The sequence below is a fragment of the Coregonus clupeaformis genome, chromosome 11, assembly GCF_020615455.1.
Source record: "Coregonus clupeaformis isolate EN_2021a chromosome 11, ASM2061545v1, whole genome shotgun sequence".
NCBI lineage: Eukaryota > Metazoa > Chordata > Actinopteri > Salmoniformes > Salmonidae > Coregonus > Coregonus clupeaformis.
In genome coordinates, this window is record NC_059202.1 from 9,891,675 (window position 1) to 9,918,987 (window position 27,313).

At 43.7% G+C, this 27,313-nt stretch overlaps 1 protein-coding gene across 4 annotated transcripts in view; it reads right to left on the reverse strand.

Moving 5' to 3' along the window:
- Positions 1–19,591, reverse strand: part of LOC121576396 (tripartite motif-containing protein 44-like) — a 79,378-nt gene extending 59,787 nt beyond the window's left edge. Inside the window, exons 1-3 of one of the 4 annotated variants that reach the window (XM_041889498.2) lie at positions 19,277–19,590; positions 1,907–2,075; positions 1,406–1,462 (exon numbers count right to left, since the gene is read on the reverse strand). In XM_041889498.2, the coding sequence (XP_041745432.2) occupies positions 1,406–1,462; positions 1,907–2,023 (174 nt within the window). In that variant the 5' untranslated portion in view covers positions 2,024–2,075; positions 19,277–19,590. Of the gene's footprint in view, positions 1–1,405; positions 2,076–19,276 lie in introns of all 4 variants that reach the window. The other 3 variants (XM_041889497.2, XM_041889499.2, XM_041889496.2) reach the window with 3 other exon arrangements.
- Between the last annotated feature and the right edge of the window lie 7,722 nt (positions 19,592–27,313).

Sequence of the window (27,313 nt, forward strand, 5' to 3'; positions counted from 1 at the left end):
TTTCACTTTCAGTTTCACTTACTTAGCTAGCAAATGCATCTAGCTAGTTTAGCCTACTCAAACACTCTGCTCAAACAGAGGGATGCTATGTTAGCTAGCTGGCTATGAGTTTCTAACACAACACTGGAACTCTTCCAAGTCAAGGTAAGCTTTTGGTTTTACGAATGTATTGCCACCGGGGCCCGCCGGTGTAGCTGCTTACTGACTGTACACTGTAACGTTACTGCATGATTTTACTAACACGTTAGTTCTATTAGCTATGCTGACTATGATGTTACTTTAGCTAATATGGTGACAACAATGTAGGCTGTGTGTAGCGCTTTGTCTTGGAATGGATTTTTCGCCTGGTCAAATACAACTGATGTGTTGTGCATTGAAGTCCACAAGTGAAGGGAATCGGTGAGAGGAGGAGAGTGCATAGAAGGAATACGAGAAGGAATACAACATGGCTGCTATGAAAGTGAACTTCCGCCGATTCTGATGAAAAACTTTTCTTAAATGGAAGCAAACTCTCGTTTGCAACTGTTGGACTAATGATTACACCCTATATCAGCTAGATGCAGGCAAGAGTGTGCAAGGCTGTATTGAATGTCACTGTCTGTCCATGTGTCACTGTCTGTCACCTCAAATTTGTCTCTTGAACTGTCTGCACCTAAATTCGAGTATCATGTAGTAGCCTAAACCTATCGCTGTTACATTGAACTGGGTGAATGGAATATAAATGACAGTCATCCAATATGCTGTAATATAAATAAGGCCATGCTCTTTAAAAAAATGGGCCTCCCTCATCTTAAAATGGCACTGAACGCCACTGCTGTACGCTCTCTCTCCATGAACAATACCTTTGCAGGTCATCTAATCAAGGACAGAGGTAGCAAGGATATCTTTCTCCCTTTACAATGGAATGCAAGTTTAGAACTCTTCTTACCCTTGTTTAAGGGTATGCATGCCTGTTTTTATACACTATATATACAAAAGTATATGGACACCCCTTCAAATTAGTAGATTCTCTTGTGGCTGAATGGAAGCAAGTCCCCACAGCAATGTTCCGACATCTAGTGGAAAGCCTTCCCAGAAGAGTGGAGACTGTTACAGCAGCAAATGGGGGACCAACTCCATATTAATGCCCATGATTTTGGAATGAGATGCTCGGCACTCAGGTGTCCACATACCTTTGGTCATGTAGTGTTTGTTAAAAATGGTGGGACTGTACTTATATCTGTTAAAACATGGTACTGTGCTTATATCTATGTTATAAATGTGGTACTGTGCTTATATCTAGGTTAATAATGGTGGTACAGTGTAATATCTATGTAATAAACATGTGTTGACAGGTAGTGATCATTCTTATGTGAAGACATTTCGAGTCCACCTGCAGGTATGATGTCATATAAGTGTGACTCACCTTCTGCCAGACGTAGGCCTCGCGCAAGGTGATGATCTCATGCTCGCGGTGCTCCCCCTGCACGGCACACACCACACAAATGACCTTCTCGTTGGTCTTGCAGTAAAGAGTACCCTCCTGGCCATGCTCCTTACAGCGCAGCCTCTCCACTGTCACTGTGTCCCTCTTACTACCCCCCTCTGGGGCTGCCTTCGCCTCTTCATCACCATCATCAACTTTCCCCTCCCCCTGGACTCTCTCTCCTCCACACGTCTTGTTCTCTTGTACCCCAGTCCCACCGCATGCCCCATTTTCCACCACCCCTTGCTCTGCCCTATGCCCAATCTCTCGTACCCTTTCCTCCCCCGCCCCCTCCCCTGTGTCTCTGTCCCTGGCCGGCTGTTGGGACCGGGCCTGGGGCTGCACCACTTCCTGGCTGTATGGCGTCAGCGGGTGTCGTGTGCTGTGGGCGTGTTTCTCAGCGTGGGTAGAGCAGAAGGCAAAGCTGCAGGTGTAACACACCTGGGTAGCCTGCTGGGCCTCGTCAGGCTCGCATGCGTCACATGACCCGTCCATCTGTGGTAACTCCTCCTCCTCAGGTCCTCCACTTCCTCTCCAGGGTTCCCCTTGGTCTGTCATTGTGGCGGTTATGAGTAGGGTGAATAGGGGGGGGGGGTAAGAGCAGGACACCCTGTAGGAGAGATCAGTAGTACAGGACAGGGTATATAAATAGTGGTGACGAGGGAACACATACTCACACCAAGCTCAGCAGAAAGGTTATACAGTCAGAATGTCACAGTCAGCTCCTCTAAACATATCACATTGGTTTTGGGAGGGACAGACAATCTCTCTCTAAGAATCCAACAATAATCCACATCTTTAACAAACACATCTTCCTACTGTACATTACCTAAGAAACAGTAACAAGTTGTAGGGACTACTGTCAGAGGGAAAACACCACACAATTCTTCCACAGGTACTGTACAGGGTTGGATAGGTTACTTTCTAAATGTAATCCGTTACAGTTACTCGTTACATGTCCAAAATTGTAATCAGCAAAGTAACTTTTGGATTAACTAAACTCAGTAACAAAATCTGATTACTTTTAGTTACTTTCCCCTTAAGAGGCTTTAGAAGACAACAAAAATGTTTATTACCAATTGAATGACATCTATTGCAGGATAAATCAACGTTATAATTTACATAGCTGGCCATAAATCGATGTTGCATGTTACTTTATGGGTTGGTTATGTAGGCCTCATTTAACTCATTGCTTTCTACAGATAATAATATTAGGCTATATCGTTACATATAATGGGGGCCCCCATTGATTTTGTTAGCCAGTCTCACTCAAATATCATTGTGTAGAATTGCAGGTAATTAGCTTTAAAACTGCAACATTTTCTCTACGCCCCATGGCAAAATGTGTAGAATTGCAGCAAGTGAACTTTCTCTCTGCCGTCAACAGGGTGGTGACTAAAGTGTTTTGCCCGAGAGGTGGGGGGGCCCTATGCAAAGCTCGCTTAGGGCCTCCAAAAGGCTAGGGCCGGCCCTGAATCATTTACCCAACCAAGGCAGGTCACCCCAGTTACCAATGTGGGCCCCCTACCTCTTCTCCTCCTCCCATCTGATGATTAGCAGAGCGGACAACTGTGGACACACCAACTCATTCAAGGGTTTTTCTTTATTTTTACTATTTTCTACATTGTAGAATAATAGTGAAGACATCAAAACTATGAAATAACACATATGGAATCATGCAGTAACCAAAAAAGTGTTAAACAATCAAAATATATTTTATATTTGAGATTCTTCAAAGTAGTCACCCTTTGCCTTGATGACAGCTTTGCACACTCTTGGCATTCTGTCAGCCAGCTTCATGAGGTAGTCACCTGGAATGCATTTCAATAAACAAATGTGCATTGTTAAAAGTAAATTTGTGGAATTTCTTTCCTTCTTAATGCGTTTGAGCCAATCAGTTGTGTTGTGACAAGGTAGGGGTGGTATACATTACAGTCATTTAGCAGACGCTCTTATCCAGAGCGACATACAGTTAGTGCATACATTTTCATACTGGCCCCCTGTGGGAAACGAACCCACAATCCTGGCGTTGCAAGCGCCAAGCGCCATGCTCTACCAACTGAGCTACAGAAGATAGCCTTATTTAGTAAAATAATAAGTCCATATTATGGCAAGAACAGCTCAAATAAGCAAAGAAAAATGACAGTCCATCATTACTTTAAGACATGAAGGTCAGTCAATCTGTAACATTTCAAGAACTTTGAAAAATTATTCAAGAGTAGTAGAAAAAACCAACAAGCGCTATGATGAAGCTGGCTCTCATGAGGACCGTCACAGGAAAGGAATACCCAGAGTTACCTTTGCTGCAGAAGATAAGTTCATTAGAGTTAACTGCACCTCAGATTGCAGTCCAAATAAATGCTTCACGGAATTCAAGTAACAGACACATCTCAACATCAACAATTCAGAGGACACTGCGTGAATCAGGCCTTCGTGGTCGAATTGCTGCAAAGAAACCACTACTAAAGGACATCAATAAGAAGAAGAGACTTGCTTGGGCCAAGAAAAATGAGCAATGGACATAAGACCGGTGGAAATCTATCCTTTGGTCTGATGAGTTCAAATTTGAGATTTTGGGATTCAACCGCCGTGTCTTTGTGAGACGCAGAGTAGGTGAACGGATGATTCTGCATGTGTGGTTCCCACCATGAATCATGGAGGAGGAGGTGTGATGGTGTGGGGGTGCTTTGCTGGTGACACTGTGATTTATTTAGAATTCAAGGCACACTTAACCAGCATTCTGCAGCGATACGCCATCCCAACTGGTTTGCGCTTAGTGGGACTGTCATTGGTTTTTCAACAGGTACAATGACCCAAAACACACCTACAGGCTGTGTAAGGGCTATTTAACCAAGAAGGAGAGAGATGGTGCTGCATCAGATGACCTGGCCTCCACAATCACCGACCTCAACCCAATTGAGATGGTTTGGGATGAGTTGGACTGCAGGGTGAAGGAAAAGCAGCCAAGAAGTGCTCAGCATAAGTGGGAAGTACTTCAAGACTGTTGGAAAAGCATTCCTCATGAAGCTGGTTGAGAGAATGCCAAGAATGTGCAAAGCTGTCATGAATGCAAAGGGTGGCTTAAATATATTTTGGTTTGTTTAACACTTTTCTGGTTACTACATGATTCCATATGTGTTATTTCATAGTTTTGATGTCTTCACTATTATTCTACAATGTAGAAAATAGTAAAAATAAAGAAAAACCCTTGAATGAGACGGTGTGTCCAAACTTTTGACTGGTACTGTATATATACAGTGCCTTGCAAAAGTATTCATCCTTCTTGGTGATTTTCCTATTTTGTTGCATTACAACCTGTAATTTAAATGGATTTTTATTAGCATTTCATGTAATTGACATACACAAAATAGTCCAAATTGGGGAAGTGGAATGAAAAACATTACTTGTTTCAAAACAAGAAACTTTGAAAATCCAACAGAGCACCATTAAATCCATTATTAAAAAATGGAAAGAAAATGGCACCACAACAAACCTGCCAAGAGAAGGCCGCCCACCAAAACTCACGGACCAGGCAAGGAGGGCATTAATCAGAGAGGCAACAAACCTCCACAGCGGAGATTGGAGTATCTGTCCATAGGACCACTTTAAGCCGTACACACCACAGAGCTGGGCTTTACGGAAGAGTGGCCAGAAAAAAGCCATTGCTTAAAGAAAATAATAAGCTAACACGTTTGGTGTTTGCCTAGATCCCAGACCTCAATCCAATTGAGAATCTGTGGTATGACTTAAAGATTGCTGTACACCAGAGGAACCAATCCAATTTGAAGGAGGTGGAGCAGCTTTCCCTTGAAGAATGGTCAAAAATCCCAGTGGCTAGATGTGCCAAGCTTATAGAGACATACCCCAAGAGACTTGCAGCTGTAATTGCTGCAAAAGGTGGCTCTACAAAGTATTGACTTTGGGGGGGGGGGGGTGATTAGTTATGCACACTTAAGTTTTCTGTTTTTTTGTCTTATTTCTTGTTTGTTTCACAAGAAAAAAGATTTTGCATCTTCAAAGTGGTAGGCATGTTGTGTAAATCAAATGATCCAAACCCCCCCAAAATCTATTTTAATTCCAGGCTGTAAGGCAACAAAATAGGACAAATGCCAAGGGGGGTGAATACTTTCGCAAGCCACTGTACACACACAATGTATTATTATTTTTGTTTTTTGTACTGCAACCGCCAACCACAGGAGTATACATACACACATAAAAAAAAATCTGCCTCAAGGGCCCCTTATGGCTTGGGCCCAGGGGCTTCAGCCCCTGTATTAATCAGGCCCTGGATCTGCACTATGCAGCTGTTGCAAGAGCAACTTTTCACTGGCTGATTGATAGGCAGTTTAAACATCTTCAATTCAACCATTATTGGGTTAAAATACACATATACATTTGTGAACAGCCATCCACAACAACCACAATCTGTGAGGCTGAATGAGAGAGCAGCAGTGTGATTCACATCAATGAGCTAAATCTATATAAATAATAAGTGATATCCGTATTGCCCGTAGGCTACACCACTGCTGTCGTCCTTACCTCCAAGCATTTATTCAAGTTGGATAATCTTTGGATGCCGACAGCAGTCACACAATTGGAAGACATAGCTTGGACTATAGCCTATAAAAGCCTATTCCTACTATTTTCCCGTGATGTATCAAGCATTTGGTGTCTCATAGTGGTCTCTGACTTGTGGTCAGACTCATGTGGAACAAATTTAAACTTGCGTCTTTTTTCAATGCTGATTTGAACATCTTTTCTGAATTTAAAAGTAATCCTATAAGTAATCATCTAGTTTTTCTAAAGTATCTGTAATCTGATTACAATATTTTTGCTGGTAACGTAACGGATTACAGTTTTTTTGTAATCCGTTAATCCCCAACCCTGAGACTGTACCTGCCAAAGTTTACTGCCTTGGTCTGCAAACACACACTCTTTTTGTTCAGACTTTGCCCCACATACATACACACAGTCACAAAACTGCTGAGAATGCATACCCAGCCACAGCATTAGCAAATACATACACACACATACACACACTTTGGGTGAGTTCGTTTTCCATGGACCGGTGCCATGCGTGGGTGGAGATTTCACTTAAGGACCAATGGAATGGTATAAAATGTACAAACTCTGCCCACCCGGGGTACCGGGCCATGTAGAATGAACTGGCCCGCTCTTTCCTCTCCCTCTCTTTCACTTCCCTCCTTCTGTCAAGCGTCAGACCTTGACCTTTTTTAATGCTTCACTCGTTGTTGTCTTTTGCTCCTCTCCCTCTCGCTTTCATTTAACTCTACAGGAGAGCATATAAGAATGCAGGCTACCCGCGCTGCCTGCCTGACACACACAGCAGGGCCTAAGCTTCATACAAACCCGTTATGTGGCACTATATTGAATCACTCCAATATGGTATCCTTCTGCGCGGCAGGATACATTCGGGGTAAGGATTTCAGATTAGTCCCATGTACCGGGTAGTGCTGAGGCTGCAGCTGACCCTCTTAAATAGCTGCCGCTGCACTACTTCCACCTCGTCCTTTTCTCGGCTCATTCCAGAGAGGATTCGCTTGGTAAGAGCTCTATGTTAGAGTGTATAAGCGCAGAAGTATACCTGCAGCTATTCAATAGCTTGGAGCAGCTAGCTAACCTCTCCATCTGGGTGCTCTGCTGTTCCCCCACTCGGTTTGGCTTGTGCCATCTCGTTTGGGTTTTGACCTTGTTTTTATCACTTGTGACAGTGTACCAACCTGAACGATACTCGGTTTGGTCGACCAGTATTGCGGCGCTGGCGGTTTGTCTTAGTTGTCTGTGTGACTTGTCTGTCCACCAGAACCCTCACAGTTTTAGTTTCTGGTTCTGGGACTGCCTACCCCGCAAGCTCGGGAGACTGTATATGTTTTGCTCCGGCGGACTTGCAGTTCTCCTCTGAGACTAAACTAGGTGTCGCGAGGCGCAACATGTTTATATCTCTCACAGGGTGCAGCCATCTTGCCTAGACTCTTGTGTGTTCCATGGTGAACAAGCTACGCAAAGTAGCTAGCTTAACGAGAGGTGACCATTGCAGGACTAAGCACAATTATAAACACACTTTCCCTTAAGTCCTGCCAACCTGAACCCCCACGTATATAGCAAGAAATAAGCTGTAAACATGGCTTGAGTTACAGCCGACCCACACGTATAAAGCAAGAAATGAGCTATAAACGTGAGGTAGAATGCCTTGCCCCTTCACGGTGAGACAGTTCACACTCCACGTCTCCTCCTTCACATAGGATGTGTTCCAAAATGCCCACTTGCGTTCTGCGTTCTCCCGTTCTTTCAAGGGTGATCTTCCAAGAACACCCGAGAGAGCATTCTGTCTAGTATGGAAGAACGCAGAGTGCTTAAAATCCTCAAAAATTGACACGACATGACCTCTAACCTAAACAGGAAACTTCATCATCACGCAGTCGGTGTCAACAAAGATAGCTTTTATGCTACACAATATATACAAAGGTATGTGGACCCCTCTTCAAATTAGTGGATTTGGCTATTTCAGCCACACCCGTTGCTGACAGGTGTATAAAATCGAGCACACAGCCATGCAATCTCCATACACAAACATTGGCAGTAGCACTGTCTTACTGAAGAGCGTCATAGCATGTCGCCTTTCCAACAAGTCACTTTGTCAAATTTCTGCCCTGCTAGAGCTGCCCCGGTCAACTGTATGTGCTCTTATTGTGAAGTGGAAACGTCTAGGAGCAACAAAGGCACAGCCGCGAAGACTCAGGCCACACAAGCTCACAGAACGGGACCGCCGAGTGCTGAAGTGCATAGGGTGTAAAAATAGTCTGTCCTTGGTTGCAATACTCACTACTGAGTTCCAAATTGTCTCTTGAAACAACGTCAGCACAAGAACTGTTCGTCGGGATCTTCATGATATGGGTTTCCATGGCCGAGCAGCCGCACACAAGCCTAAGATCACCAAGCACAATGCTAAGCGTTGGCTGGAGTGGTGTAAAGGTCGCCGCCATTGGACTCTGGAGCAGTGGAAAAGCATTCTCTGGAGTGATGAATCAAGCTTCACCATCTGACAGTCCGATAGACGAATCTGAGTTTGGTGGATGCCGGGAGAACGCTACCATAGTGCAAACTGTAAAGTTTGGTGGAGGAGGAATAATGGTCTGGAGCTGTTTTTCATGGTTTGAGATACGCCCCTTAGTTCCAGTGAAGGGAAATCTTAACGCTACAGCATACAATGACATTCTAGACGATTCTGTGCTTCCAACTATGTGGCAACAGTTTGGGGAAGGCCCTTTCCTGTTTCAGCATGATAATGACCCCATGCACAAAGTGAGGTCCATACAGAAATAGTTTGTTGAGATCGGTATGGAAGAACTTGACTGGCCTGCACAGACCCCTGACAACCCCATCAAACACCTTTGGGATGAATTGGACCGCCGACTGCGAGCCAGGCCTAATCACCTAACACCAGTGCCCGACCTCACTAATGCTCGTGTCTGAATGGAAGCAAGTCCCTGCAGCAATGTTCCAACAGTCTAGTGGAAAGAAATCCCAGAAGAGTGGAGGCTGTTATACCAGCAAAGGTGTGACCAACTCCTTACTAATGCCCATGATTTTGGAATGAGATGTTCGATGAGCAGGTGTCCACATACTTTTGGTCATGTTGTGTAGCTAGCAACATCTGTTTTATTTTTATTTATTTTAATTTTTGGGGGGTAGATCAGCTATAATATTGCAGATAGATTGTAACTTCCATCAATGTAATTGTCTGCATCACTTCCAATCTCCTATATGTTTTTTTTTTCTTGCAAATATATATGCAGTTGAAGTCAGAAGTTTACATACACTTAGGTTGGAGTCATTAAAACTTGTTTTTCAACCACTCCACAAATTTCTTGTTAACAAACTATAGTTTTGGCAAGTCGGTTAGGACATCTACTTTGTGCATGACACAAGTAATTTTTCCAACAATTGTTTACAGACAGATTATTTCACTTACAATTCACTGTATCACAATGCCAGTGGGTCAGAAGTTTACATACACTAAGTTGACTGTGCCTTCAAACAGCTTGGAAAATTCCAGAAAATGATGTCATTGTTTTAAAATTGCTTCTGATAGGCTAATTGACATCATTTGAGCCAATTGGAGGTGTACCTGTGGATGTATTTCAAGGTCTACCTTCAAACTCAGTGCCTCTTTGCTTGACATCATGGGAAAATCAAAAGAAATCAGCCAAGACCTCAGACAAAAAATGGTAGACCTCCACAAGTCTGGTTCATCCTTGGGAGCAATTTCCAAATGCCTGAAGGTACCACGTTCATCTGTACAAACAATAAACACCATGGGACCAAGCAGCCTTCATACCGCTCAGGAAGGAGACGCGTTCTGTCTCCTAGAGATGAACGTACTTTGGTGCGAAAAGTGCAAATCAATCCCTTCACAGGACCTTTTGAAGATGCTGGAGGAAACAGGTACAAAAGTATCTATATCCACAGTAAAACGAGTCCTGCATTGACGTAACCTGAAAGGCCGCTCAGCAAGGAAGAAGCCACTGCTCCAAAACCGCCATGAAAAAGACAGACTACGGTTTGCAACTGCACATGGGGACAAATATCGTACTTTTTGGAGAAATGTCCTCTGGTCTGATGAAACAAAAATAGACCTGTTTGGCCATAATGACCATCGTTATGTTTGGAGGAAAAAGGGGAAGGCTTGCAAGCTGAAGAACACCATCCCAACCGTGAAGCACGGGGGTGGCAGCATCATGCTGTGGGGGTGCTTTGCTGCAGGAGGGACTGGTGCACTTCACAAAATAGATGGCAGCATGAGGAAGGAAAATGATGTGGATATATTGAAGCAACATCTCAAGACATCAGTCAGGAAGTTAAAGCTTTGTCGCAAATGGGTCTTCCAAATGGACAATGACCCCAAGCATTCTTCCAAAGTTGTGGCAAAATGGCTTAAGAACAACAAAGTCAAGGTATTGGAGTGGCCATCACAAAGCCCTGACCGCAATCCTATAGAAAATCTGTGGGCAGAACTGAAAAAGCGTGTGCGAGCAAGGAGGCCTACAAACCTGACTCAGTTACACCAGCTCTGTCAGGAGGAATGGACCAAAATTCACCCAACTTATTGTGGGAAGCTTGTGGAAGGCTACCCAAAACGTTTGACCCAAGTTAAACAATTTAAAGGTAATGCTACGAAATACTAATTGAGTGTATGTAAACGTCTGACCCACTGGGAATGTGATGAAAGAAATAAAAGCTGAAATAAATAATTCTCTCTACGATTATTCTGACATTTCACATTCTTAAAATAAAGTGGTGATCCTAACTGACCTAAGACAGGGAATTTTTACTAGGATTAAATGTCAGGAATTGTGAAAAACTGAGTTTAAATGTATTTGGCTAAGGTGTACAGTGGGGAAAAAAAAATGTTAGTCAGCCACCAATTGTGCATGTTCTCCCACTTAAAAAGATGAGAGGCCTGTAATTTTCATCATAGGTACACGTCAACTATGACACTAGCCAGTGTCCAGATCTCAACCCCATAGAAAATATTTTGAGGGAGTTGAAAGTCCGTGTTGCCCAGCGACAGCCCCAAAACATCACTGCTCTAGAGGAGATCTGCATGGAGGAATGGGCCAAAATACCAGCAACAGTGTGTGAAAACCTTGTGAAGACTTACAGAAAACGTTTGACCTGTGTCACTGCCAACAAAGGGTATATAACAAAGTATTGAGAAACTTTTGTTATTGACCAAATACTTATTTTCCACCATAATTTGCAAATAAATTCAAAAAAAAATCCTACAATGTGATTTTCTGGATATTTTTTTCTCATTTTGTCTGTCATAGTTGACGTGTACCTATGATGAAAATTACAGGCCTCTCTCATCTTTTTAAGTGGGAGAACATGCACAATTGGTGGCTGACTAAATACTTTTTCTCCCCACTGTATGTAATATAGTACATTTGTCATAATTTGGTTGTAATCCAGAGAGGTTAGAAAATATATCTAGAACCTCTATGAGGCTATGGAGGGATTAGCCATTATTTACTATTTTACACCTATGGTTACTATACATGATTTTAACCCATTTTATAAGAGATTCTCCAAAATTGAAATGCTCCAGACATTTATATATAAACTCCAGTCGTGCTTTATCAAATGCCTTTTCAAAGTCTGCTATGAATAGCAGGCCTGGTTTCCTAGAATTTTCATATTGTTCTATTGTTTCCAGTACTTGCCTTATATTATCTCCAATGTATCGTCCATGTAAAAAACCTGTCTGATTAGAGTGAATAATGTCCGACAATACCCTTTTAATTCTACGCGCTATACATTTTGCATCACATCACAGCTACGTCTGTTTACATTATAGCCAATGTAGCAGTGTTAGCCGCTAGTGCTACCAATTCAGTGAAGAACTATCGCAGAATGGAAATATTTAACACGAATAACAAGTAACAGAATTGATTTTCTCAGTACCTGATACTGAATTAAGATGACACCAACCAGAATTGCTTGGTTTGCTGTTACATCGTTGTTGAAGTATGACAGGTAAGCTTTCATGCATTGTACCACGGCTGAAGCAACAACAAAAAATGAAATAGCGAAATAAGTTATTTTGCTTACTGTTTAAGAATGATTAATAGCCAGAATGGTGGTGTTTCACTGTGAAGCTAATATTGCATTGCATTAGGACTGCTGGTGTTTTATTTCCAACGAGCATGCTTGCATTTTGATATATTCATACAACACCCATGCATATTATTAAATGACACCGATGTTCAAGATAGCTTCGTTTTATATTCACCTTATGCATTGATAACTAATTGATAGGCAATTTGATGCAATACAACTAGATTAGGCCTAGACTACTTCATCCTAATGTAAGCTAAATGCATTGGATACAAAACAAACATTGCCATATTATAAAAGAGAACATGTCCAATTCCATTATATGCATATCAAACAGGAATATATATTAGATTAAATGAATACGCCATTGAAATATTATTAATGCCTTTCTCTCTCTCTTGCAGGGGATTAGACAGATGGACTGCAGCCCCCAGATGCCCAAGTCACAAAACCAGAATCGTGGGGAGACATCAACACTTGTAATTTTTTATAAATATTAACCCTTTTATTGTATGTATCCTGTATGAATCCAACAGGATACACATGGTCCAACGAAATGCTTACTTGCAGGTTCCTTCTTGACAATGCAACAATAATAAGAAATAATAAAAGATAAGAATACAAACAGAAAGTAAATGGCTCAGTAGAATAAACATTTTAGCATCCCCAAGTGAGGGACATCAAGGAGGTTAACATTCAAAAGCTCAGTACAAGGGCACATTTTGTCATGACAGCCACAGGTTTTTTTATACACAGGAGACAGGACAGGAGTTTACAGGTTTTTGTTCCAGCCTTTCACCAACACCTCATTCAACTAATTGTGGTCTAAATTGTAGACGAATAGTTGAACATGGTGCTTGCTGGGCAGGAATAAAAACGTGCACACAGTACAGTACCCTGGGGCAAAAATCATCCACGTCTGTATTTTAGAATGAGCTGACAACTCTGCATGATAGAGAATAACGTTTTGGATCTACTTCTAACATAGTGATGTTGCACACTGCTGAACAAACTCCTGACTAAACTCCTTGGATAGGGTGATTTTCCTGGTGGACAGGAGTTTCCCAAGTTTTTTCCATCTGTTTGGGTGATGGGGTGGGATGTGCTTCAACCTGAGGAAAACAGAGCAGAAACATAAGGCCAAGGGAGGAGAAATTAACCTCATTGCTCAAATTTCAATGCTCGTTCAAGTTGGAGAGAACCACAACTACCTTTGCTAATGTGCAATGGTTTTGGATATTCATCGGCTTGACCAATTTACTTTTAATTTATCATTTCATTATTCAAAACATTTTCTTTATATGCAATGGTGAAACACGAGGGGAGGGGAAAGTGACAAGAAGAAAGTTAGCTAACGTTAGATAAACAGACACTGCATGCATGTATTGACTGATCATGTAAGAATGCACAAATACTTGGCTGGCTAGCAAGCCTAGATTGAACAGAACACAGTTAGCTGCATTTCCCGCTACGTTTTTAATCAGATGTTGATAAAATGTCTTGCTTCCAAACCAGTCGGGCGCTACTATTTTGTCCTGCCAATGCCATGGAGTGAAATGAACGCATCAGTTGCTACCTGAATTGGCTAGCATGTTCATCAATTCAGGATTTTAAAAAACTGTCCCGGTCTTCACAATTGACACTGCTGATTTTACGATTAGTTTTTTTAGTTGTTCATCCCTAAACAGCTGATAACCAGGAATAGATTGCCTAATATCTAGCCATCGCGTCCAACAAACTAACTTAGCTTTGCTAGTGGGCTGATAAACCACAGTGACTCAAGATTTGAATTCAAAGTTCATATGAAAGTAATTTGTTCAACATTTTAGCAAAATTTGGTGATAAAATCAACGTAATACTTACATTTGACAAAGATATTCTTTATTCCTCTGGTTCATTTTCTCCCAAGCAGGGACCTCCTTCCGCTGTTAATTCAGAAGTTTCGCTGTGTCGCAAGGTGTTATTGGATAGCCTCCCCGGCAAAGGGAACAAAAAAGTATTATCCCATGCGTGCTTTTTTTATTTAATTTTTTATTTCACCTTTATTTAACCAGGTAAGCCAGTTGAGAACAAGTTCTCATTTACAACTGCGACCTGGCCAAGATAAAGCAAAGCAGTGCGATAAAAACAACACAGAGTTACATATGGGGTAAAAAAAACAAAGTCAAAAATACAACAGAAAATATATATACAGTGTGTGCAAATGTAGCAAGTTATGGAGGTAAGGCAATAACTAGGCTATAGTGCAAAATAATTACAATAGTATTAACACTGGAATGCTAGATGTGCAAGAGATTATGTGCAAATAGAGATACTGGGGTGCAAAAGAGCAAAATAAATAACAATATAGGGATGAGGTAGTTGGGTGGGCTAATTTCAGATGGGCTGTGTACAGGTGCAGTGATCAGTAAGGTGCTCTGACAACTGATGCTTAAAGTTAGTGAGGGAGATAAGAGTCTCCAGCTTCAGAGATTTTTGCAATTCGTTCCAGTCATTGGCAGCAGAGAACTGGAAGGAATGGCGGCCAAAGGAGGTGTTGGCTTTGGGAATGACCAGTGAGATATACCTGCTGGAGCGCAGACTACGGGTGGGTGCTGCTATGGTGACCAATGAGCTAAGATAAGGCGGGGATTTGCCTAGCAGTGATTTATAGATGGCCTGGAGCCAGTGGGTTTGACGACGAACATGTAGTGAGGACCAGCCAACAAGAGCGTACAGGTCACAGTGTTGGGTAGTGTATGGGGCTTTGGAGACAAAACGGATGGCACTGTGATAGACTACATCCAATTTGCTGAGTAGAGTGTTGGAGGCTATTTTGTAAATGACATCGCCGAAGTCAAGGATCGGTAGGATAGTCAGTTTTACGAGGGCATGTTTGGCAGCATGAGTGAAGGAGGCTTTGTTGCGAAATAGGAAGCCGATTCTAGATTTAACTTTGGATTGGAGATTCTTTATGTGAGTCTGGAAGGAGAGTTTACAGTCTAACCAGACACCTAGGTATTTGTAGTTGTCCACATACTCTAGGTCAGACCACGAGAGTGGTGATTCTAGTCGGGTGGGCGGGTGCCAGCAGCGTTAGATTGAAAAGCATGCATTTAGTTTTACTAGTGTTTAAGAGCAGTTGGAGGCTACTGAAGGAGTGTTGTATGGCATTGAAGCTCGTTTGGAGGTTTGTTAACACAGTGTCCAATGAAGGGCCAGATGTATAAAAAATTGTGTTGTCTGCGTAGAGGTGGATCTGAGAGTCACCAGCAGCAAGAGCGACATCATTGATATACACGGAGAAAAGTGTCGGCCCAAGAATTGAACCCTGTGGCACCCCCATAGAGACTGCCATAGGTCCAGACAACAGGCCCTCCGATTTGACACACTGAACTCTATCTGAGAAGTAGTTGGTGAACCAGGCGAGGCAGTCATTTGAGAAACCAAGGCTATTTAGTCTGCCAATAAGAATGCGGTGGTTGACAGAGTCGAAAGCCTTGGCCAGGTCGATGAAGACGGCTGCACAGTACTGTCATTATCAATCGCGGTTATAATATCGTTTAGGACCTTGAGCGTGGCTGAAGTGCACCCATGACCAGCTCGGAAACCGGATTGCATAGCGGAGAAGGTACGGTGGTATTCGAAATGGTCGGTGATCTGTTTGTTAACTTGGCTTTCAAATACTTTCGAAAGGCAGGGCAGGATGGATATAGGTCTGTAGCAGTTTGGATCTAGAGTGTCACCCCCCTTTGAAGAGGGGGATGACCGCGGCAGCTTTCCAATCTCTGGGGATCTCAGACGTTATGAAAGAGAGGTTGAACAGACTAGTAATAGGGGTTGCGACAATTTCGTGGCTAGTTTTAGAAAGAAAGGGTCCAGATTGTCTAGCCCAGCTGATTTGTAGGGGTCCAGATTTTGCAGCTCTTTCAGAACATCAGCTGTCTGAATTTGTGTGAAGGAGAAGCGGGGGGGGCATGGGCAAGTTGCAGCGGAGGGTGCAGAGTTGGTGGCCGGGGTAGTGGTAGCCAGATGGAAAGCATGGCCAGCCGTAGCAAAATGCTTGTTGAAATTCTCGGTTATTGTAGATTTATCGGTGGTGATAGTGTTTCCTAGCCTCAGTGCAGTGGGCAACTGGGAGGAAGTGCTCTTATTCTCCATGGACTTTACAGTGTCCCAAAACTTTTGGAGTTAGTGCTACAGGATGCAAATTTCTGTTTGAAAAAGTTAGCCTTTGCTTTCCTGACTGCTTGTGTATATTGGTTCCTAACTTCCCTGAAAAGTTGCATATCGCGGGGGCTATTTGATGCTAATGCAGTACGCCACAGGATGTTTTTGTGCTGGTCAAGGGCAGTCAAGTCTGAGGAGAACCAGGGGCTATATCGGTTCTTAGTTCTGTATTTTTGAATGGGGCATGTTTATTTAAGATTGAGAGGAAATTACTTTTAAGGAACAACCAGGCATCCTCTACTGACGGAATGAGATCTATATCCATCCAGGATACCTGGGCCAGGTCAATTAGGAAGGCCTGCTCGCTAAAGTGTTTTAGGGAGCGTTTGACAGTGATGAGGGGTGGTCGTTTGGCCGCGGACCCGTTACGGACGCAGGCAATAAGGCAGTGATCGCTGAGATCCTGGTTGAAGACAGCTGAGGTGTATTTAGAGGGTATGTTAGTCAGGATGATATCTATGAGGGTACCCATGTTTACGGATTTAGGGTTGTACCTGGTAGGTTCGTAGATAATTTGCGTGAGATTGAGGGCATCTAGTTTGGATTGTAGGATGGCCGGGGTATTAAGCATATCCCAATTTAGGTCACCAAGCAGTACGAACTCTGAGGATAAATGGGGGGCAATCAATTCACATATGGTGTCCAGGGCACAGCTGGGGGCTGAGGGGGGTCTGTAGCAAGCGGCAACAGTGAGAGACTTATTTCTGGAAAGGTGGATTTTTAGAAGTAGAAGCTCAAACTGTTTGGGCACAGACCTGGATAGTATGATAGAGCTCTGCAAACTATCTCTACAGTAGATTGCAACTCCACCCCCTTTGGCAGTTCTATCTAGACGGAAAATGTTATAGTTGGGGATGGACATTTCAGAATTTTTGGTGGCCTTCCTGAGCCAGGATTCAGAAACTGCTAGAGCATCAGGGTTGGCGGAGTGTGCTAACGCAGTGAATAACTCAAACTTAGGAAGTAGACTTCTGATATTTACGTGCAAGAAACCAAGACTTTTGCGATTACAGAAGTCAGCAAATGATAGCGCCTGGGGAGTAGGAGTGATACTGAGGGCTGCAGGGCCTGGGTTAGCCTCTACATCACCAGAGGAACAGAGGAGGACTAGAATAAGGATACGGCTAAAGGCTTTAAGAACTGGTCTTCTAGTACGTTGGGTACATAGAATAAAGGGGGCAGATTCCCGGGTGTTGTAGAAAAGATTCAGGGCATTATGTACAGACAAGGATATGGAAGGATATGAGTAAAGTGGAGGTAAACCTAAGCGTTGGGTAACAATGAAAGAGATAGCATCACTGGAGGCACCAATTGAGTCGGTCTCCGCGTGTATGGGGGGTGGGACAAAGGAGCTATCTAAGGCAGGTTTAGTTGGGCTGGGGGATCTACAGTGAAATAGTACAATTAGAAATAACCGAAACAACAATAAGCTAACCATGTTTGGGCTGAGGCTAAACATAAACAGGATGTAGTACCGTAAAAAGGAACAGTCCAGCAGACATCAGCTGTATAGCTGAGTTATCATAAGGTCCGGTGAACAGCAATAGGATAGTTCGGAGGCTGCTAAAGCACTAGCGAGTAAGAGGCCACGGCTAGCGTGTGCTAGCGGGCCGGGGCTAGCAGATGGAATCTTTGTGGTCGACGTCGTAACCACATCAGACGATTTCGTCGGCAGACCAGTCGTGTAGGATTGGCGGGGCTCCGTGTCAACACTAGGTGGTCCCGTCCGGTTGACAGAGAGGTAGATAGCCGGGAGATGGGCCTAGCTCAGGATGATTAGCCAGACCACAGCGTCCATTTTGTTGCAGCTAGCTGGTAGCGATGAATCCGGAGTTAAAGGTCCAGTGATTCAGTGATTCCGGCAGAAAAACTGATATGTTCTGGGTCGATAACGCACTGTGCAGACTGGCCGAATAATAGTCCAGACTAGAGCTGGCTGGTGAGTGGTGCAGGCCACGGACAATGGTGAAAAACCGCTAACGGTAGCTGATAGCAAGTAGCTAGTTAGCTGGCTACTCCCGTCCGGTAGACCTAGATGTAGATATGAGCCTGGCTCGAGGCTAACTGGTGCTTGCATCGAGGGCAGTGGTGATTAGCCAGACAGCAACATCCATCCGGTTGCGACTAGCTAGTTGCGATCCGGTGATTAATGTCCAGTGATTAAATTAATCCTGCAGAAAAAAAATCCAATGTTCTGGGTGAAATACCGCTAACTGTGGCTAATAGCAAGTAGCTAGTTAGCTGGCTAGCTAGTTTCAACTGGAGATTCTAGATAAAAGGTAAGTCAATAATAGAATCCGTTCCACATTGAGTGAGGCGGGTTGCAGGAAAGTATATTTTGTAGAAGGATGAAAAGTCTGATAGGGAAATATGTATGAAAAATACAAAAAAAACAGGGTATTTACAGGCTATTTACAGACACACGACAAAAAGAGAACTGCACTACTACGCCATCTTGGATACATGATACTTTGTTTTCCAGACCTCCCAAGTACGCTTATAGAACTTCTGGTAAACTTAGTACATGCATGCCTTTTCGCGTTCTTATGTTTGGAGTCACACTTGAAAAATGACAGTTTGCTGCCGTACTCGCTATACGCTCTAGATAGAACACAAGTATGCATTTTGGAACATGGTCATAGTGTATGAGACAAAGGCTGATACTGTAGGTCCGTTGTAATCTTTAATATTACACACAGCAGGGCCTAAGCTTCATACAAACCCGCTCTTTTGCTTTCTCTCTCTTCCATTCTCCTTCTTTCTTTCTTTGTCTCTTTCTCTCTGTTGGGGCCTACCCCTCCTGAGCACTGCTTGGGTATTCTCTCTCCTTTCTGACACAAACAACCAGCCAAACCGGGCCTCGCAAAAACAAAAACAAATCCCCCTCTCTTCTCCCCTCTGCTATATCCATTTCTCTGACTCATTCACACACACACTCACTCTCTTTTCCCCTGTGGGGCCTACCAGTGTGCAGCTCAGTTCCAATGTGTACTCACTGCTGGTATTTCTGTGAGGCAGGCTCTGCAGTCTCGTTCTCTTTCTGTCGCTCTTCGTTTCTCTCTCTCTGCTGGGGAGAACACAGCCAATGTTGATGTTAGCTAGCTAGCACTTCCTTATCACAACTGCCCTGGTCTATTGTGCTCTAGCCTGCTCTACTTTCACTTCACAGCTGAAGCGCAAGCTCCGGCTGCATTCACTTTCTTGTTTTCCTCAACTGCTGGGTATTTATTTTCTCTCCCCTTCTCTCTTTACTTCCTGGTTCTTTAGTGGCAGCCGGAAAGAGAGACACACAGAGGTGGGAGAGAGAAACTGTCTTGACACCCATAACAAAGGCAGAGGGAGCAGCCCGCTAGCAAACACAGACAATGGAGCAGGATTAGAAGGCTTGAGAGGGAGAGGAAACAAACTCTTCCACTGTTCTCCTTAGCGAGAGGGAGAGAGCTAAGAGGCTATTGAGCTAGGCTCCACATAAGCAGCAGTGTTTTGGTGTTTGGTCAGTGTTTGGTGTTTTGAGTGCTGCCTGCTACTCTATGGTGAAACATAAATACATTTTACACTAACTAAACAGGCCACGTTGGGTTAGCGAGTGCTGCAAAAATAAATGTACACACATTTTATTAAATAATTTCATCCAAACTGCTTGCGTGCAATCAGGGGACTTCCGGTAGACAAGATGGCATATTGAATAGACAGCGGTACGATTCACCTCAAGATAAAAACATAATATTCAATATCAGTAAGTTAGACTAAATATTAGCACTTAATATATTTGCGGGTAGTAACATTCAATCTGGATAATAACACAAAACAAATCATAAGGCTAGAGAAATGTATCGACAAATATTACAACAACAAGCAACACTCAAACATGACGGAGGATAAACGAGGAGAATCAATCTCCAAGAAAAAACGCGACTCCTGGACTGATACAGATGATTTATGCTTTTCACCACTGGGACTGGTAAGTGTGGAAAGCGATCTGTTGAAGTCGATAAATGACAAACTAGGCATACTAGAGTTGGTCAGTAATGATGTAAAAGAGTTGAAGGCGAGTCTTGAAATGAGTGACGAAAATGCTGCGATAATGGAGAACGATACAAAAAAACTAAAAGGGACAATCACTAAGATAGAAACGGACGTTAAGGAACTTAAAAAGGAGAACAACTTTCTGATAGAAGCCTTACTAGACATACAAACTAGATTCATGAGAGAAAATCTAGTACTTACGGGTATCCAAGAAAAAGAAGGAGAGGTTACCGAAAATATTGTGAAGGACTTCTTTCTGGGTGGTCGTCTGTAGCTGAATTGGTAGAGCATGGCGCTTGTAACGCCAGGGTAGTGGGTTCGATCCCCGGGACCACCCATACGTAAAAATGCATGCACACATGACTGTAAGTCGCTTTGGATAAAAGCGTCTGCTAAATGGCATATTATTTCTTACAGTGCTTCAAATCCCACGCAAGGCTGTCGATAAAACCCAACTCGAACGTGTACACCGTTTCGGACAACGAGGACAGAGATATGAGCGTCCAATCGTTGCCAAATTTGCTTTATTTAAGGATAAAGTAATGGTTAAAAGCCTAGGTAAAACACTTGCTGGCACGAAAATAGGCATGAATGATCAGTTCCCGAGGGAGATTACAGAACGGCGCAAATTTCTGTACCCAATCTTCAAGGAAAATAGATTAAAAGGGAAGCGTGTTGCTCTCGTTGTTGATAAACTGTATATTGACAACCAAATGTTCCGCGACACAAAGACTACTCCATGGCTATTCTGAAAGTTCTAATAGAGGAGTCGAATAATGGAACACACAATACTAGCCATGGTAGGGATTGTAATAATAAAGCACATTTATAGTATTTATAGTATTTTATAAAGGGATAACACGGTATTACAAGAAAAGATAACAAGCAAAATACTACATCTTCAAATACAACTAATTAGAACACAAGTACTCAATCAACATTGTGGAGATAAAAACATAGCAAACAGAAGTCATAGAAGGCACAGTATGTGGGTATGTGTGGATGTATTGTGATGGAATGTGTGGTGTGCGTTTTTGTGTTTGAAAAAGTGTGGCGTTAAGTGAGTGACAAAGGAAATGGTTGCATATCCCAGAACCAATGTGTGTCTGTGAGCAGGGGTTGTGAGAGAGAGCTTTCAATTTTGTGCAGATGAGGGATATACATTTTAAAATAAAGTATACATCTAATCTATTTTTGTATTGTCCTATCATGATGGAACGATCCCCAACCCTATATCCTAGACACACACCTGAGCGACCCAAAAATGTTCACCTAATTTTAATTCTGTCAAGACCAGCACATTCAACTTAATAAATCACGTTTTCCCATCTCAAGAGGTTAAATAAAAAACAGACTACAGTATAGTAAGTGCCTTTTAAGTACCAAATAAAGTAACAGGATTGATGACTTAATCTTACATCAGTCATAAATCCCCTTGTGACAGGGGGAATTGAATCTTGTAGTGTGCAACAGGGAGGGGCAATTGAATGCAAGATTCACAAAAACAAAAACAAATGTAATTGTTAAAACATTTCTAGCCTGTCTATCTATGGGTAACAGTGTTGTGTTATGCTTGACCCACTCAGTTTTCCAAAAGAAAATGTCCAAAAAGAGTAGAACCAGCTCACCTGATTTTACACTATGATTGACTATTAGATGTTCAATGTTTCTTTTGAAAAAATGAATAATTTCACCATATTAAACGAGAGTTCAGTTCACGTTACAGTGTTGACCTTAAAATGAGGGACAGGTTTTGTTCCCCCCTTAAATAGAATCACTAAACACATGAAATAAATAACAATCATTAGGAATAATGTTGTCAAAGCAACAAAATAACTAGGGCTTAACAATGATGGTGAAAACCTGGAGAAAGTTTGGGTTTAAGTAGGATAAAATCTTCTAAGTCAGAGAGAGTGCACTGAGGAACATGTCAAAATGCAGAATTTTGACACTTTAGAAAGTCTTTATTCATATTAAAATAATATTTATATAATTTTTCAAGTGGTCTATATTAAAGGGCACATAATTTAATATAACAGGCTTTTAAAATCCAATACTGGTGTAAAATGTCTACTTAAAATACCAAAGGGATTCAAAAGGTACTCATTTCGTGGAATGACCCACCTCAGAGTGAAACTATGCAGATGGGTAAGTAAGAGCTCTAATTGACAAGATATGACAAGACCACATAACTTACTCACTAAGGGGGGAGTTCCGACCTGCGTTAAGCATGCATATATTGAACATAATTCCCTTTTTATGTGCTTTTTCTCTATGCTTATTCTGACTTAAGCATGAGAATAGCATGCTATTCACCCACTATGCCTTTGAGGTGGAGCTAGAATAAATGAAGGTGTGGTGGAGGTGTGTCTACAGATATGCCTTATTCTGACCTTGACTTAAAGCCAATTAAAAGCCACTTTATGCTTGGTCCGAAATGTGGTTGGAGGCACCGTATGGAGGGTGTGATGCAATTGCGGAGCCTCCGGAGGCATGCAGAGGCCCAATTGAGCTCGGTACCGCATCGCCGTGCGCCTCCCAGATTTTGTAACAGTGTGGAGGGCTCCATATAGCTCCGCATTGACATGATTGGTTGACGGTAGGTGGGGGCGGGAGGTCCTGTATAAACACAAACTCACTTCCTTCACAACGCTGCTCTGTGAAGCACAAGAAGTATGAATGCCCTGACTTCTGCAGAGCCCATATCAACATAAATGCTGCACTGCTAATGCAGATGACGGATTGACCATGCAGCGCCTTTTACGCAACTGAAAAAGATACGTCTGAATACCAAACAATGAGAAGTGCATAGGAAAGGCTTGCGTAGGAAAGGCATAAATTCCTAAATCCGGATGGAGCCCTAAACCCTGATTAGATTATCCCAGATGTTCTCTTGACCCATGAACCACGTTGTTTGGAGAGAAATGTAATCTGTGGGGTCAATATAAGGTTGGGTTGGCTGTTGACTTGGGGATAATATATGTTACAGCAGGGTTTCCCAAACTCTGTTATTCATTCAAAGTATTGTGTTTCTGTGATACTCAGGCTTAGAAATGGGCTGAGAAATTGGCGATTGAGCTAATCTGACATACCGGTACAATTTAAGATCGCTATGAGCTATAAACTCAGTTCCAATAGCATCGTAAAGATAAGACACTCAACTTGGTATAGAGACATTGACTGGACGCGAGAGATAATTTTTCTTCCATATTACCACAGAATTCATGGTAAAAAAAATTAATTAATTAATATGCCGTTTTTTGGGTAACTAGTTGCTTGACAAAGTCCTAAAATCTCGGAAGGATGAATAATAAAAATGTTTTGGAATTGACCTTTTTTTAGGCTGTTTACGCTTTTAGGGTTAATGTCTCTCCCTTTCACTTTCTATCTCTCTCTTGCAGTGTTTCAATGTCTCTCAAATCAGGTCAATAATAATAAAGACGCATTTATTCCACTTCCATTGTCCTCTAGGCGTAGTTATAGGCTACTGTACAATAGGGGTGTCAAACAAATTTTGCCCGGGGCCGCATTCGTTCTTGAATGAGGTCCGTAGGGCCGCACTGAACATTTTTTCTATTTCCTTGCCACCAAAATGTGCCAAGAAATTAGCTGATTGCCTAGCTTTCATTTCAGTGATTATTAGTGAACTGGACACAGTCAATAAACTGTAGGTCCATTATCATTTCGATTTGGTTTTAATCATTTTAAAGTATACTGAACAAAAATATAAACTCAACATGTAAAGTGCTAGTCCCATGTTTCATGAGCTGAAATAAAAGATCCCAGAAATGTTCAAAACGCACAAAAAGCTTATTTCTCTGAAATGTTTTGTTTACATCACTGTTAGTGAGAATGTCTCCTTTGCAAAGATAATCCACCCACCTGACAGGTGTGGCATATCAAGAAATTGATTAAACAGCACGATCATTACACAGGTGCACCTTGTGCTGGGGATAATAAAAGGCCACTCTAAAATGTGCATTTTGTCACACAACACAATGCCACAGATGTCTCAAGTTTTGAGGGAGCGTGCATTTGGCATGCTGACTGCAGGACTGTCCACCAGAGCTGTTGCCAGAGAATGTCATTTTCATTTCTCTACCATAAGCTGCCTCCAACGTCGTTTTAGAGAATTTGACAGTATGTCCAACCGGCCTCACAACCACAGCCCACGTGTAACGACGCCATCCCAGGACCTCCACATCCGGCTTCTTCACCTGCGGGATCGTCTGAGGCGGTGCTGAGGAGTGTTTCTGTCTGTAATAAATCCCTTTTGTGGGGAAAAACTCATTCTGATTGGCTGGGCCTGGCTCCCAAGTGGTGGGCCTATGCCCTCCCAGGCCCACCCATGGCGGTGTCCTTGCCCAGTCATGTGAAATCCATAGATTAGGGACTAATTAATTTATTTCAATTGACTGATTTCCTTATATGAACTGTAACTCAGTAAAATCTTTGAAATTGTTGCATGTTGCTATTTATATTGAGTTCATCCCCTCCCCCCCAAAAACCAATATATTATATTTTATATGTTTTTTACTCAAACCACCCGCGGGCCGTATTGGACCCCCTGGCAGGCCCTGTTGTACAAGCTAGTGTGTTCCTCTGGTCATGCACCTTGGTTGAAATGAAAGGTACAGAATACATGTTCCTGTTTTTCTCTCCCTCATCTCAAAGCAGGTCAGTTCCTGAGCTGTTCTCTTCCAGCCCGGTGCACCCTGCATGGTATAACACTGTGTCAAATCATGAAGCAGAATCAATATGGTTTTAGAGAGTAAGTCCGTGTCCGGACTGGTGGTGCTAAGCTGGGTCTGTGTTGAGGGAGAGAGGGACAGCTGTCATCACTGATTAGAGAGAAATGGAGAGGGAGAAGACAGATGGAGAAAGGGGGGATGAGAGAGAGAAATAGAAGGAGAGAGAGATATAGAGAGCAGGGGATAGAGATAGCAATAAAAAAAAATGTATTTCTATTAACTTTTATTTAATCAGGGGAGCCCAATTGAGACTGTCAGGGCGTGTTGTAGGTGTAGTGTAGGAATCAAACGCAGGACGCAGACTGAATGTTCCAAATGCTGTAATACTGGCCCAACACAGGCAACAGGACAACTAAGCCCGACAGCAAAAACACGCACGAAGGCGAAAGGTAGATGCGCACTAACAGGTGCGACAAAAATGAAACGGTGCACAGACAAGTGCAACTAAGCTCCAGCACAGTGGAGAAATACGCTCAACCGAGCAAAACACAACACTGACGGAAACAATCATACACAACACTAGACAAACACAACGAGAAACTTATAGGACACTAATTACGTAAAACAGAAACAGGTGTGGAAACAAACAGACAAAAGCAAACGAACATGAAACATCAATCGGTGGCAGCTAGAATTCCGGAGACGACGAACGCCGAAGCCTGCCCGAACAAGGGAGAGAGGCAGCCTCGGCCGAAACCGTGACAGTACCCCCCCCTTGACGCGCGGCTCCAGACGTGCGCCGACTCCGGCCTCGGGGACGACCAGGGGGACGCGGCGCAGGGCGCGTCGGATACCTCCGATGGAACTCCGTCAGGAGCGACGGGTCCAACACGTCTCTCCTCGGCACCCAGCACCGCTCCTCCGGACCGTACCCCTCCCACTCCACTAGATACTGGAGACCCCCCATCCGACGTCTTGAATCCAAGATGGAGTACGCCGGTGCCCCCTCGATGTCCAACGGGGGCGGAGGAGTCTCCAAGATCTCATCTTCTTGGAGTGGGCCCACTACCACCGGCCTGAGAAGGGACACATGGAACGAGGGGTTAATACACTTATACTCCACAGGTAGCTGTAATCTATAACATACCTCGTTCAACCTTCTCAGGACTTTAAATGGCCCCTACAAACCGCCGACCCAGTTTCCGACAGGGCAGGCGGAGGGGCAGGTTTCTGGTAGAGAGCCAGACTCGATCACCAGGTGCGTACACCGGTGCCTCACTGCGGTGGAGATCAGCGCTCGCCTTCTGACGTCGGAGGGCCCGCTGCAGGTGGACGTGTGCAGCGTTCCAAGTCTCCTCCGAGCGCCGCGCCCACTCATCCACCGCAGGAGCCTCGATCTGGCTCTGCTGCCAGGGTGCCAGAACCGGCTGGTAACCTAACACACATTGAAATGGAGTTAGGTTAGTGGAGGAATGGCGTAGGGAATTCTGGGCCATCTCGGCCCAGGGAACGTACCTTGACCACTCCTCCGGCCGGTCCTGGCAGTATGTTCTGAGAAACCTACCCACATCCTGGTTTACGCGTTCCACCTGCCCATTGCTCTCCGGGTGGTAACCCGAGGTGAGGCTCACCGAGACCCCCAACCGCTCCATAAACGCTCTCCAGACTCTGGAGGTGAATTAGGGACCCCGATCAGCCACAATGTCCTCGGGTACCCCGTAGTGCCGGAACACATGGGTAAACAGTGCCTCGGCAGTTTGCAGGGCCGTAGGAAGACCCGGCATGGGGAGCAAACGACAGGCCTTAGAGAACCGGTCCACAACGACCAGGATGGTAGTATTCCCTTGGGAGAGGGGAAGGTCTGTTATAAAGTCCACTGAGAGGTGGGACCATGGCCGTTGTGGAACGGGCAGGGGTAGCAACTTACCCCTAGGTAGATGTCTAGGCGCCTTACACTGGGCGCACACCGAGCAGGAGGAAACATAAACCCTCACATCCCTTGCCAACGTGGGCCACCAGTACTTGGCACTAAGACAGTGCACTGTCCGGCCGATACCCGGATGTCCAGAGGAGGGTGACGTGTGAGCCCAATAGATCAATCGATCCCGAACCTCGAGCGGAACGTACTTCCGACCCTCCGGGCACTGTGGTGGACTAGGGTCGGTGCGTACGCTCGCTCGAGTTCAGCATCGACCTCCCATACTACCGGTGCCACCAGACACGACTCAGGCAGTATGGGAGTGGGCTCCACGGACCTCTCCTCCGCGTCATACCGCCGAGACAG